Genomic DNA, 14441 nt, shown 5'->3' on the forward strand with positions numbered 1-14441 from the left:
GGGGGGGCGATTTGTGTGTGCATAAGAAACACCCCCTGCATATACTGCTTTATGTCCGTTGTTATGGGAATGGCACACCCAGCTCCTACTCCACCTAAAAGGCTACAATCCCCACCCCCGAAACATCTTGCACCTCCTAGACAGGCTGTCAAGGCTGGAAAGCAGGAAAAATTGAAAGCTGCTGAAAAAGGTGAAAAAGAAAAGGTAGTAAAAAGGAAGAACGACAACCCTCTATATAATAGACTAGAAAAAGGTGAATCATTTGGTCAAATTTCGTTCTGTGTTGATTGACATACATATGCTAAATATATGGTTTGTACGATCAAAATTAGAAGCTGGGAAAGAACTTGAACACTTTGGAATTCTCCTACGGCATGATGAAAGCAGAAAAACGAAAAAGTATATTGCTCGTATCGGTTTGTTAATTATTCGTCTTATTTATTTAGTCACCTGGCTAACAACGCGTGTGTTTAACAATTTTTAGGGGAGGACACTGAAAAGGCACGACGAAAAGCTGAAAATAAGCAAGGCTTAGGAAACAAGGACAATGCAGGAAATGTGAATGGAGAACAGGACAGGGCAAGTTTGTTACAGATGCAATGGAAGTGCAAATGCTCGTTTACAGATAGACCATTACCGGAAAAAGGCACAGGAGATGATTACACTGAAGCCCGGCTCAAGTTGCTGAAACATATCCTGAAAAATGCACAAAAGCATGTATGTAAAAACCATGAAAAACAAAGCAGAAAATATAGTATTGAAGATATTGAATATGACATCAGAATTCATGTAAAAGGTAGAGCAGAGAATTCGAACAAAGAAGGAGGAAATAATCATCATATTTCTTCAAATCAAGTAATTCCTAAAGTTGTTTTAATAGATGATCAACAGAATCATACTGAAATCAAAGAATTCTTATAAGAAAGATATTAACTCTATAAAATGACATAAATCACACAGCTTACTGAGTATAATTCTGTACTGTAAATAATTATTTCCATTACTAGTAGTATGTTCTATCAAATTACTTATTGAGTAAAAAAACAATAAGGACATACTATAAATGTCTACATATTACTGATCAAATGATGTGTTCACATCAAAAGCTATAGCTATTATAGTACATTGCTGATCTAGTTGATTGAGCAATAAGCATAAGTGTTATAAGTATATAAGTACAACTTATGTCTCTAGTCTGAAACAAAAAAGCATTTTAGTCCTTATACCCTTTCCACTCTACAATACAGAAAATGTCAAAGACTAGTAGCAGAAAGTCTAAGTTATTCTCACTCTCAACAAGACTTACCTCAGGTAAATGTTTTAGTTCAGTTCTCCTGATTTTCTAGACTATCTGACTTATATACAATTTGTTACTGGCTTACATGATCTTATACAGAGGCTAATTCAGAGCTAGAAAACTATGGAATTCGAAGACAGGCAGGAACAGGAGAAGGAGGAAAGCCTGTGTTCATTATTGGTTTGTTGATACATATTCTACACCTGTCTTGTCTCTGAACTTTCAAAATACACATTTAATAAACTATAGCAGATAAAGGATCACCAAGTCAGACAAACGTGAAATGGAAGTGCGGTTGCCCGATCAGTGACAGACCTCTACCCCAAGGTACAGGAGATGATGACTCATTAGCAGCATACGACCTTCTTTTGAACCTTATGCAGGAGGCAAAGGATCATGAATGTGAAAACCATAGTAGAAAGGATAAAGCAAGAGATATTTCCCGTGTAAAGGATGCTCGCACAATTTACATGTTCCAGTTGAACAAGGCAAACAAAGGTGACCGCCAGTCGACAGATGAAGCCTGAGGCCAGCAGATGGTACTTTGACGCACTTAATCCAAGCAGGGATATGACTGTGTGTAGCAGTTGAGAGAATAGACGTTTTGAGATTGCTCTACCCTCTTGGATTGCAGTACTAGATGGTGTATGTTCACTTAATAATAATAGAGATTGAAATAAATAAACAGTGCCGTTAAATTCTGTGAATTCATAACAGACATTAGGCATAAACATTATGGTATCGATTCAACTGCTACATTTGATATCGGAATCTTGGATGCAAATATCCAAGCTGCTCAATTTCTTCAGTACTCTTCCCCTCTAGCCGATAATCCCTTTCACCGCGTGCACGCTTAGCGTTCTCAAAGCGTATGTACATTGCGAGTAACGCGACGAGCACCACACAAAGGGAGCTCGTTGAGAGGTTGAGCGAGTTCCCATGATGGTAGTTCGGAGCATCTGATGGGAGATACGTCCACACACTAATGTAAGTAGAGTTTCGATCAATGTTGAGAAATAAAGCTAATGCATTCGAGCAGATTCTGCTCACGCGATAACAGAACCAAGTGCACCGACACCTGGAATGATAGCTGTAGTGACTGCACGCACAGTATCTGGTGCAGCGTTATCGGTGCCCCACGAAAGAATCATCGGACCGCTAGGTGATCCTCCTGCAACTGCTAGAAAGCAAGCAGCGTACCTAAATCCACAAAATCATCAACTAACTAACTGAATATATAAAGATAGAGAAATATTACCGAGCGTGCGAGTTCTCTGTCCCGACAAAAATCGCATACCCAATGACCATGAGTAGAACGGAAATTATAATTGGTGTGGCGCGTTGCTTTATTCTAAAGCCATGATAGGCACCTATGAGAGCCCAAACAGCACCAGCAACATAAGGAGGCACTGTTCGAAGCTGAGATTTCACAGTAGCTTTGCAAATATCAATAAGAGATTAGATATATAGGGATTACCGACTTACTGAAGTGGCCCACTTCACAGCACGATTAGAAAAGGTTATATAAAACAAAGCGTGAGACGTACATGTAGCGACAACGGTCGGCATAAAAAGACTAAGACCTTGGAACGAGATATTAACCAAGACATAACAAAAGGCTAAGACGCAGGTCTTCCGAAAACAGAGAATTAATAAAAGTCAAAGATTTCTATGCGGGATCTCACGTTAATATTGAACGCCCTCCCGACTAGCCTGAGAGTCGTGCGTTCCTTTTTTCCGTGGGTCGAAACAGCTTGATCAGCCGCTATACGAGCAAGCGCAAGCTCTCTCTCGCTCTCACTCAGCATACGCGACCTTTGTGGATCTGTTGGTATAATTAAGAAACACAAGAGCCCAAAGCCAGAGGTAATGATCCCTGAAGATGTATTGATTAGGATAAGAATCGAATATTAGGGTCCTGAAATCATACCTTCAATCAAAAATATTTTGCGCCATGACTTCACCATACCGATGTCATTGATTGAAAGGAGTCCAGAAGCAAGGAGACCACCAACTTGCAAAATAAGTGAGCCAACTTGAAGAGAAAAAGGATTCTGATTAAGGTTAGTCTACGTACACGCTCCTGCCAAAGGTGGTGCAAGGCCAAAGAATATGCCAACGCGCAGGACAAGCTCTGTTCGTCTATAATACTGTATAATAAAAGTAAGCAAACATTTGCATGAGTGAATTACAGGAACGGCAAACCCGAGACATTATATATGTCAATCCGCTCTGACGATCTTTCAGCCTCCGCTGTTCCAAACCTGAAATGAGAGCCTACCAATGTTCCCCCTTCAGCAAGCCCAAGGAAAACACGGGTGATGATCAGACCGGCATAGTTCTTGACGAATGCTGTTCCAATAGAGACAATACCAAATCCCGTCACCATCAGAGCCAGCCACATAGAGCCAAAATGCTTCAAAGCAAGATTGGACGGTATTTCGGCAGAGATGTACTAACGTAAATATGTCAGCCGTATTGAATAATACAGAATAAAGGAAACGGGTTTACAAATATGTAGAAGATTGTCAGTGCAATATTGTAGTCGAACCCCACCATCCCAAGGTCATGTTCAATGCCTAAAAATTTTTAAGACTTAAATCAATAATAATTCCAGACACAGTGACTACCTGCAATTTTGGCATTTCCTAACCACATTGTGAGTTGATGTTGTGATTTAAATTGTGTAGGTATGCGTACCAATTGCCGTCCTGATCAACCAAAATCAGTATCTTTTACATGTCAATTATCCTTACTGAAAATCTTACCTATCAATAAAATTTGTTGCATCTACTCACGATCATAGGGAGTTGGTCAGGCAATGACATAATCAAACATAAAATAATGGATCCGTACAAACGACAGTGAAAAGTGGGAGTAGAATCAAGTCAAGTTTGTGAACAAGGCGACGCTGGGCCTCCGGATCAATTGCATTTTCTACAGAATTAGTGTGCGACGGTAGAGACACGGAATCAGTTTCATGGACACGTTTCTCCATGTCAATGTCGCTTGAGCTTGTTTCTGTCTCGTTATCGTTTATGACGCTCCTTTCCGCCTATAACGGTTTTCGGAGAGATGGGAGATCAGACAAGGGGTCAGCAAGTATCTACTATGGCAGTGTGCACGGTCCAAGCCGCAGACCAGTAACGTGGTAAAAAGCCCATGGAAATGGAAGCAAAAAAAGCGTCCCGGTACCAAACAGCCAAGGTGAGGACCTAGGCAAGACCCAATGCAGCCTCCAATTCATTTCTAAAATGAGCACTGACAATCACTGATCATGTGTATTGTCTTCAAGACTTGGTACATTCAGTTGCCATGAGGTTCTGGAAAACTGATTAGCCGAAGAGGGGAATAGGCAAGCTTCAGCGTTAGTCATGGTGCTTAAACGGTGTAGGACACACTCCGATGTTTGGCCTTTGACTAATAGTGATACCTCTGAAGATCAATGATTCGTCAGCAATGACAGTACATTCTCCATTCGGCTATAATGTAGTCTAATGTAAATGGGCTTGAAGTTCGTGACGCAAATATATACAGGCTGCCTACAGCTTATTTTTTTTTTCGTGTGCACAAATACAAAGGAAATCTAGACAAACACGACATCAGGTGAAGTGAATGCCGAAATTAAGAGATTCGTCTCGCGTTCGACAATTTTTAGTCCTCTCGCCCGACTTTGCACGAAAGCTGGATGTTCCATTACATTACGGCTGTTCTCGGAAGAAAGGCGTAGCTCCTCCAGAAATGTCACAGTACTCTTTCCATTACATCGCGAGAATACAGAATTCGCGAGAAGATCTAGTGACCAGGTTGTGTTCACCAAATCGAGGACCTTGAGTGAGGGGCAGAGACAGGCTACGGTAGATAACTCATGAGGAGTTTCTTCTTGTTGAGCATCTACAGATAATGCTTTTATGAGCTCATCTGTAGGTCGACGGGTGCCAATACTGAGCTGCTTTATGCTAGGAAGTATGTCGAGACATCTTATGATGTCTTCGATTGACATCGGAGTACCCTGGAGCTCCAGTGTCTCCAATGGAGGTCTCGAACGGCGGACAAGATCTGTAACATGCGTCCAGTGCCCTGGAGCATCGATCATGTCATACATGTTGACCTTGAGACTGGTCAACGCAGGGACATCAAGCACATCCAATAACGGACCAGCGTCCGCTTCAATAGAGAAATTGTGCACTTCCAGTTCTTTGAGGCGTGGGATGCAGCGAGGCCTCTGTTCAGGAAGCCACTCGATTTCTCGTCCAAGGAGTTCAGGGTTGCTACAGAAGAGACGGACGATCAGCTGCTCAAGTGCCGGGCAGATATCGATCCACCGCAGGCAATCGTCAACGGATGAACAGAACCGAAGTTCGAGGCGTGTCATGTTCTTCATCGTTGCTGATTGGGCTACCGGGGAGATCATTGGACTTCGAAGACAGATTGACTTGAGCGAAGGACACTTCGAGAAGTCAAGCACGTGCACGTCACCGAAGAAGCCGAGGTATTTTGTCGAGAAAGAGAGATTCACGAGCCAAGGAGATCCACGAGTCACAATGGCCAGAAATACTTGGTCTAGCACAGATATGTCAAGTGTATGTATTTCAAAGGTAGACCAACGTTCAATGCAGCGAATCGCGAGTCCGAGGAGCTGGTACATTCCATTCACATATCTCTCGTTCTTGTCTTGATTGAAGAGAACTGGACGCAGTGCGTCGTCGATTTCATAGTTCAGCTTTAAAGAAATTGAAAGATACCTGGACCGGCTGAGCCAAATTTTCAAAATGCGAATATCTCCCACAGGATCGGACCCTCTATGTCCTACTGCTAGGTCTGTCCAAAGAGTTGGGATCGAAAGACATAAATCCCGCCAAGCTTTGCAGACCCATGTGAGAACTAGTGGGGCCAGCCGTTGGAGGGGTGTCTCCAAACGTTCCAAACTACTCGGCAAGCAACATTCAAATACCTCCGCTAAGATCTCAGTTGGCAAGACAGTCGAAGGACCAGAACCAAGCTGCCCATTTGACTTGGAGAGAGATTCTCCAGGCATAGCGCGTGGGCATCAACCCAGGCAGTAACGAGCATTACAGTAGCCCTCGACGTATAACAGTTGGCCGCGTCAAAGTTTGCTCAAGAATGTCTATAACCAGCAAAGGACACTTTGCAGCTTAACGACGTTCTCACGTGGGCGTAGATTGTGTAGAAGCAAACAACGTAGTTAACAGGGGATAATGGGGACAATCGCGGGTTTCGAATTGACGAGTGCCTATATTGAGCCGAATAATGAATGGATGCAACAGTTTACTAACCATACAATTGCTGAGGAGAAAGGAAGTCTGACTGCAGCGAATGCTACATTACTGATTCCCGGGATGAAGCTTCCCTTTCACCGTCATTGGACAGTCAGAGTCACATTCCCGTATGAAGTATCGCTTGTCCCGACTCTGATGTTGAAAGTCCCAGGTTCGACAGAGAACTTAGAATCGCGAGTCCAGACAGCTAGCTGCTCCGACTTGATTGTAATGGTAACCTCCTTTTCGCTTCCTGCACTGAACCACATTTACGAAGTAAGAATGTGACAAGGGATGTCCACGAATAATACAGAAAACGTACGGCAAGTCGACCTTCTGGAAACCAGCAAGGAATTGATTCGGTGTGACGACAGACGAAACAACATCCGTTAGATAGACCTGTACAACTTCCTTCCCATCCACCGCTCCTGAGTTTCGTACATTGACGGTTACGTTGAAATCATCTGAAGTTCCTATCGTAGATGATGAAAGGCGGAGGTTGGAGCTGTTGGTGAAGTAGGTAAACGTCAGCTACGTCAATTAGAGATTGTCACGCACTATGTAAAGTTCGTGTAGCTAAGTCCATGGCCAAAGCTCCAAAGAGGGACGGGAGAGCTCAAAACGTACTAGAAAACATCTTCGAAATAGGTTCAGAGGATCAGGCGCGGGAGAACTTACTTGGTGCCCGAAGTGAAGAGTCCCGTCGTCGGAGATGTTGCCAGGATCAATTGGACGGCCACCCTTAAGATAGTTGTAGAACGAAGGTGTCGTTCCTGTTGCACGAGGGAAAGAGACAGGGAGTTTACCTATAACATTCACGTCAGAACGGAACTACACTGATATAGGGATAGGGATGATCTTGTACCAGATGGGTTAAATTCTCCGAAGAGCACTTCCGCAATTGCTATGCCACCCTATTCAAAATTTGTCAGCAGTATTTCGGGCAAAGCAATCGAGAAAGCCAACTCACGAGTTCTCCGGGATAGAACTGCTGTACAACGGCACCAGCATGTGCCTGTATCCAATCCTCTGTGAGTGGTTTGCCACTCACAAACACCACGATACTCTTTTTCCCACGCTGTTCCATTGCACCGACAACACTTTGCACCAACTCACGTTGTGCGCCGACGAGCCCGAGGTAACTCAAATCGACATGCTCACCGGTAGTAGCATTCGTTCCAGGTGTCCACAGTAGCGTCTGGTCGAGACTCCACGTTCCAACGAATATAATTGCTGCATCTGCGTCAGTTGCTGTGTCAACTGCAGCAGGAATCCCAGAAGTGTCGGATGACCATAGCTCGCAGCCTTGTGCAAAGGAGACTGAGATTGATGAAGATTTGTTTGCAAGGAACGACTTGATACCATCGAGAGGAGAAATGCCATTATTGGACGCGTTGAAGAAGACGTAGTCACCGAACTGTGGCAATCAAAATGAGCCTTTGAGTTGATAGATCCACTTACGGAATGACTTACCGACACACGATTTCCTTGTGGCCCGATTACTGCGACCTTCGAAACTCCGTTCGTACTGAGAGGAAGGGTGTTATCGTGGTTCTCGAGCAAGACTATTGCTTCTTGCTCCATTTGATGAAGGATCTCACGAGTTCCTTGCGTCCGTAGTGTTCTATTATAATCTGCGTATGGGTAGGGATCTGTAAAGGCAATTATGAGCTATCATCGCGCAAGAAGCCGCGAATACCCATACTTTCAAAAAGTCCAAGAGCAAACTTAGTACGCAGCATCGTCACAACGACAGCATCGATGTCTGACTCCTTGACCGTTCCTGCTGCTACCTGATCTTTATAGAAATAGGGGATGTATTAACGCGAAGCATTTTGAAACTTTAAAACACAGACACTCACCAGGGAGAGTGAGATAAGTGTACGATCCGCCACCCATCTCGCCCTGAACACCATTTACAAGCGCCTCCCGTGCAGCGCACTCTCGAGTATCGCAGGTTGCATGCTCAGTGATCTGCAAATCAATCGAGCCAGCGTCGCAAGTCACCCAGTAAGGATAATTCCATTCATCACGAAGCTATACAGTCAGAGCATTAGAACATGGCAAAGCCCGGCGAGATGTCAGTAGGCACTAACTATATCCTTCAAAATGTCTATTACATGGCGTCAGCTACTTTTACAAGGTATGGACTGGTAGAAAACTGACGAGCATCCGAGACAACAGGAACACCATCAAAGCTAGAATATGCCGTCATAATACTCAATGATCCGGCTTCTGCACACGCTTTCTCAAACGGCGGGAGATAGATGGACCGGAGTGCACGTTCACCACCTTCCACAGGAGCAAGGTTTCTAGTAGAAGGATTTAGTATTCTATTAGAATAGCAGCAGTGTAAGAATAACATACAAACCACCCTGTGGACTTCCAAATGCCGCGAAGTGTTTACATGTCGCCGCCACGCGTGCAATTGCTGTATCACTGACATTCCGTCTTCGTCCAGATTGAAGGCCTGTAACATACGCAGTACCCATCTCCCCAGTCCTAGCTCGAAAATACGTGAGGAAAACAAAATAACAAAACCCTTAAAAACGTACAGGAAAGGGTCTTCTCCATAGTTTTCTTCAACACGGCCCCATCTCAGCTCGCGACTTAGGTCGAGCACAGGTGCGAAAATATGAGAAACCCCAAGGCCCTCAGCTTCGTCGGCTATAGAAGAAGCAACTTGGGAGAGCAAGTCTGGATTAAATGAAGCGGCTAAGCCGAGTGGCGATGGAAACGTTGTTCCGTTATTCGTGAAACCATGTAAGCCTGTTATAATGTTGAGCTCGTACTTTTGTTATGTTATCAAGGTCAATACAAGCATTTACCTTCGCTCTGAATGAGTGCAGGGATCCCAAGCGTAGTATTCTCCATGAGATACCGTTGGCCAACCTCAACGCCGAAAACGAACTTATCCCATGGAGTTTGATAACCACCCCAGACGCTCCCGGCTTTTGTGCTCATCATTTCGACGAGACCCGACGCGTTGTACGTCAACGTATCATCCAGTGGGTCGGAGAAATCCATCCAACCATTCATGTCGCCTTGTATTCTACAAGAAACATAATTGATTAGTTTTGCAGGTTGCGATGTACATGGTAAAGTGACCCACATTTGCGCGACCTTCTCTTGTAACGTCATTCGCGACAAAAGGTCCTTGACACGATCTTCGATATTTGCCGTTGGATCCTTATACACCGGAGTGGATCCATTCTTGTTCTGTGCTCGAGCATGCAAATGAAACGGAAGGTCCCCTGCAGCTGCTGAGCCCGGGTCTGGTAATGAATAGACAGATGCCGGGGTGTACAGCAGAAGTGGTAGCAGTCCCAAGATGAAAGACAGTCCGCTGTGTGGTACCATGTCTCTTTACGAAGCAGATGAGAGCTCGTCGAGCTAACCAAAAACCACGAAGGCATCCTTTTAAATTCGAGGAAGTCATTTCGCTGTCATAACTTCGTCGGATTCAAGCGTAATTTCGGCGTCGATGCTTCCTAGCCATGTGTACGTTCTAATAAATATCCACATGATCATCCTAAATGAGAGTTTAGAGTCCTATTCGTTGTCACTGGCGGTTTGTTGGGCCGCAGTAAATGAGCAACATGGTGATGAACGGCAGGAGGTCAGGATTGTCTGCTGTATCCGGGCCGGTGCGGCAAATCCTCTTCACGTGGTCTAGTGATAAGCGTTAGAAAATCATCCGAAACACAGCTCTAGATCTGTATGATATCCTTCGACTTCTCGATGAATAGATTGGCTCATTTTCTACTACACGAGTGCTGTTCAACAAGTGCATCATTCCAGACCAGGGTTTCCCAGCAGTTTCTTTTAAAAAGGCTATCAATGCCGGCATGCTACTCAGTCAGACAATAAATGACTCCAAGTCATACCCAATTGACTAATGTACACACTGCCCTACCTGTCTATACTATACAATGTTGCTAGAAAAGTAAGTTATGTATACATCTTGTCACTGAACTTTACTTGGATATGGTGCCTTTTCTGGCACATGGTGGATTGGGTGATGCAAAATGTGAGAGCTTCACTCACGAGTCACTTCCTTCTCAATGGTGGTAGAGGAAACAATCTTGACTATAAGGCATGTTTCCATTCGGTCTCTTTTCTACAATTCTCTCCACCGTGGAATGTCTAGGTACGGATGCTCACACTACCGGCTGCCGAGTGGCACCCTATTCTACACAGAAGGGTATAAGCTACCGATTGCAAGGCATTTTTCACAACGCTAGCAGCGCCTGGAATAGCCAGCTTTATACACTGTGCATGTAGGTTATATGGCTTAGATCACCGGATGATATCTGATCGTTGAATAGAACAAAGTGCATTCTTATGATGCCGCGTGCTTCAAAACTCGCCAATCGAGAATAATAAAAGATACGATAGAGATCCCGGGTCAATAATAGGACCAGTCGATATCAGACTCTCACGGCGCTCAGCGAGGAGCTGTCTTTTATCCAGAACTCTTTGTCTCTGCCCCATCCGCTTTCATGGCTAACGCTGAGCAGCCTGCTTGTGGACATGTTGTCGCATTTGCGTTGCCGTTTTGGAGTGAGTGCCCTGCCTTTCCTTGCTCGAGTATCAGTTGAGAGTATTTATAGGCCATATCAAACCGTTGTGTGCGTTGGTGGCCAGAATCGTTCGCCATCATAGCGTAGCTGCGACATTCTTCACAGAAGTATCAATTCTCGACAAAGTCCTCGACGAGTTCACGCGGCAGTTCATCACGGAGAACGACAAGAATATGCGAGAGCTCATAAGGTATTTCGATTCATTTTTATATTTCCGTACATCTGGAATGACGGAATCCTAAGAATTGTCGCGCTACCAGCTCTCCCGGCCCCTTTCAAGTTCGAACCTTACGTATCCGCATTTATTGATGCATACAGGGCACTATTCGAAGGTCGGCCAGTGCAGACTTCTTCTGGAAATGACTTTGTCCATGCTGTGCGAGCGCCTCAGCTCGTAATCATTGATGTACGTCATTCCTCTGTACGCCATTTGAAGGAAGTTAAACAAATATTGCAACACGCTCAATTAGTTCTTCTGTTATGATGCTCTGTGCGGGATCCGGTCCATCAGTGGACCAAAAGTACCAATATTCGCCTGGCAAGTTGGTGCTGTCTCAGCACTTCTATTTATGTTCGGACCCGAGGAAATGGGAGGAAATGGGGACCTAGCGAAGAAATTCAGTAAAATTCGTGCAGACGACCAAGAAAGCCGAGAGAAAGAGATCATGGCCGTGAGTCCGCGACAGATTCCGTCCCAAATGAACTCTGAATCTGCCTTTAAATAAGATATATCGTAGATTAAAAGACCAGCTTATTGAGCTGCCTGGTATACCGCCTATGTACGATTATGAATTTGTTCCGCAGACCGTATGTTCTCTTGTACATATCAACAGCCACGAATTCTGAAGTACTTCAACAGACGGCCCTACCTGGAAAATCAGTCAATGTGCCCCTCATGTTCCAATACGCACATAGGTACGTTATTTCACCATTGTAATGAACGAAAGATAACAAGTACGATCAAGATTCCTTTGTGGGTCCGACGGTGTAATTAACAATACTAGTCGTATCTTTGAAGGAGAAGCGATCAATAAAGCTCAACAATGGTTTGGCACACGGCCCGTCTTGGCCGTTGGTCCTCTCTCTCCTCCTACAACTTCGACGGAGATCGAAAATGAACAATCCAAGTCTCCAATCACTCGTGACATGGAAACTTTTCTCGACAGTGCCCTAATTAAATATGGTCTGAACTCTGTTGTATATGTAACTCGCCGCCATTCTCTTTGCTCGTTATATCTGAAACTGACGTGCTTCTGAATCGTAGATATCGTTTGGCACGGTATGGTGGCCAGCCGAACCCGAGAAAATATGGGCCATTATAGATGTTCTCATCGAACAGGAAACCCCATTCGTTCAGTGACCTTCATTTTTCTTAACACATGATCCTGTCCTTATTAACGAGTCGCTTTACTAGCTTTTCAGTTACGCATCTCCTATGGCGAGGATTCCGGAAGAAGTTTCCACAAGGATCCAGATTTCGGGACTGGGATTGACAGCACCATGGCTTCCTCAGCAAACGATATTGCACCACAAGGTATGGTACAAAGTCAAGGCAGAAACACCAAATGTTGTTTACGATACGACGTAGGCTTGCGGATGGTTCATATCACACTGTGGTCAAAATTCTGTCATGGAGACGCTCGGTGCTGGAGTTCCCCTGTGAGATCCATTCTTACTAGGGATCCCGTTATTTGTGCACTCATGCGTTTCATCCCGTATGAATAGCATTTGCTGGCCGTTTGATGTAGACCAGCCTATAAATGCTGCAAACATTTGTGTCGTTCATGATGTTGGATACGAGCTATTTGAAGTGCGCACAGAGTACGGGCTACGTCCACTGCGCAGGCTCGGAAATCGAGCTCCAGAGGGCACCATCGAAGCCGTTCGGCGTGAAGCGACTGAAATATTCTCTAAGGCACGAGGCGAAGACGGACAGAGGAAAAGGAAGAAGGCACAATGGTTCAGCGAGAGGCTTGCAGAAGGCTGGGAGCGCGGTGGACTGGCATGGCTCGATCTGAACAAATTGAGTAGTATATTCGTATAGTGTTCTACACTTTCGCTACTTCTGCAGTTTATTTATCTAGGGAAGCTCTGCTGTGATCTGAATGTCCTGGTCCGCATGTACTTAATGGATATACCCTGTTGCTTTTACATAATCTCATTTATTAAATAGAGCATGATAGCTACGCTATTCCCGTAATTCATACATAGCGAAGTACCAATGTGCACTACCCCACGGGCAGATTAAATATTAGCAGACATTGAAATCAAGTACGTCATGACAAGCTAACAGTAGATAGGATGGATGTAGTTTGATGTAGGCCCAAGCAAAGATGTTGAGATTTTTCAGAGTTTAGGCTATTCTATGACATGCGGACATAGATCGTGAGGTACTGACCTGAACGGCTTTAGCCGCTGAGGCATAAATCGATACTGAGTGGAATCAGTGGATTAGATTCGATGTGCCATTAAGCTGAGGTAATATATTATATTATGTAATGCTATTAACAACAAAATCGCGACCAACGCGTAAGCTGGCGACAGCAGATTCGAGTTTCCTTTCATATTGTGCACCTTCGAACATCCGATTTATGAAGAATACCTGCCCGATGCAACCGATCATAGTTGCTACTACGATCGGTGCCACTGCCTTAGGTGCCGATCAGTCAACCAATGGCACGACAGTTCCTTGGAGTGTACTTGCATTTTCTTTGAAAAAGAGTCATGCGTTTGCTTCAATTACGGCAGTGTAACAATGTGCACAGTACTGTGTTTCACCGGTTCGCGCTCAGTTACCAGTTAACGCTCAGTTGTACAATACCCCCCTCAATTCTTAGTAAAATTTCTTGAAATTTTACATACAGGTAGCCTACAGTAGATATAACTTAAATACGAAATTTGAGCAAAAAACAATGAGTTGAAGCTGAGATATTAGTGTTGGAATGTTAGAATTTTGATGATCAGCACTGATTTAGTGAACAGAAAGTTTTCCCACACACAACACATTTAATATTAATTTAAGGAGACACTATTTGTAGCTGAAATTTTTAGAATGAGTACTATATTATATGTAGTCACTATATTTTTTTTATATAATTAATAGTTAAGTATTAAGCTACTTATTAAGAATACGATTTTAAGTCCAATTTTACTATTTTCTATAATACAGAATTTATAGTTATAACTTACGAAATTTTTATTACAATAATTACTATTATAACTATATATAAAAATTTGGTACTAGTATTCTTTACATATTTTCTATAATATTCTATAATTTAA

The 14441-nt window shown here is 43.8% G+C and overlaps 5 protein-coding genes across 5 annotated transcripts; 2 read left to right on the top strand and 3 right to left on the bottom strand.

Annotated features, from left to right (window-relative positions):
• Positions 1–51: 51 nt before the first annotated feature.
• FOMMEDRAFT_29549 (uncharacterized protein) lies at positions 52–1824 on the top strand (the record flags this gene model as incomplete). The annotated part of the gene is made up of 6 exons (XM_007267912.1): positions 52–253; positions 333–416; positions 485–717; positions 1218–1311; positions 1397–1477; positions 1547–1824. The coding sequence occupies 6 exons, from the start codon at positions 52–54 to the stop codon at positions 1822–1824; spliced, it is 972 nt and encodes a 323-aa protein (XP_007267974.1).
• A 159-nt stretch (positions 1825–1983) lies between these two features.
• Positions 1984–4391, bottom strand: FOMMEDRAFT_109987 (MFS general substrate transporter). The gene is made up of 15 exons (XM_007267913.1): positions 4154–4391; positions 4066–4087; positions 3998–4008; positions 3928–3945; positions 3809–3876; positions 3579–3752; positions 3503–3529; positions 3375–3447; positions 3228–3311; positions 2983–3173; positions 2845–2929; positions 2783–2794; positions 2556–2733; positions 2348–2497; positions 1984–2279 (listed from the first exon to the last, which is right to left on the bottom strand). The coding sequence occupies exons 1-15, from the start codon at positions 4293–4295 to the stop codon at positions 2051–2053; spliced, it is 1464 nt and encodes a 487-aa protein (XP_007267975.1). The 5' UTR covers positions 4296–4391; the 3' UTR covers positions 1984–2050.
• A 492-nt stretch (positions 4392–4883) lies between these two features.
• Positions 4884–6335, bottom strand: FOMMEDRAFT_157796 (uncharacterized protein; the record flags this gene model as incomplete). Its single annotated transcript, XM_007267914.1, has 1 exon — positions 4884–6335. The coding sequence occupies one exon, from the start codon at positions 6333–6335 to the stop codon at positions 4884–4886; it is 1452 nt and encodes a 483-aa protein (XP_007267976.1).
• Positions 6336–6677: 342 nt separating this feature from the next.
• Positions 6678–10135, bottom strand: FOMMEDRAFT_109989 (glycoside hydrolase family 3 protein; the record flags this gene model as incomplete). The annotated part of the gene is made up of 15 exons (XM_007267915.1): positions 9689–10135; positions 9405–9628; positions 9132–9345; positions 8944–9078; positions 8743–8888; positions 8673–8689; positions 8439–8613; positions 8282–8374; positions 8050–8228; positions 7547–7993; positions 7442–7490; positions 7255–7382; positions 7135–7202; positions 6899–7081; positions 6678–6834 (listed from the first exon to the last, which is right to left on the bottom strand). The coding sequence occupies exons 1-15, from the start codon at positions 9934–9936 to the stop codon at positions 6678–6680; spliced, it is 2463 nt and encodes an 820-aa protein (XP_007267977.1). The 5' UTR covers positions 9937–10135.
• A 943-nt stretch (positions 10136–11078) lies between these two features.
• Positions 11079–13203, top strand: FOMMEDRAFT_29552 (UDP-Glycosyltransferase/glycogen phosphorylase; the record flags this gene model as incomplete). Its single annotated transcript, XM_007267916.1, has 11 exons — positions 11079–11139; positions 11190–11349; positions 11403–11565; positions 11630–11830; positions 11886–11966; positions 11993–12074; positions 12178–12362; positions 12424–12515; positions 12582–12693; positions 12748–12818; positions 12885–13203. 11 exons carry the CDS (start codon positions 11079–11081, stop codon positions 13201–13203), a joined length of 1527 nt encoding a protein of 508 aa, XP_007267978.1.
• Positions 13204–14441: the final 1238 nt, after the last annotated feature.

Source organism: Fomitiporia mediterranea (genome assembly GCF_000271605.1).
Source record: "Fomitiporia mediterranea MF3/22 unplaced genomic scaffold FOMMEscaffold_8, whole genome shotgun sequence".
NCBI classification, from domain to species: Eukaryota; Fungi; Basidiomycota; class Agaricomycetes; order Hymenochaetales; family Hymenochaetaceae; genus Fomitiporia; species Fomitiporia mediterranea.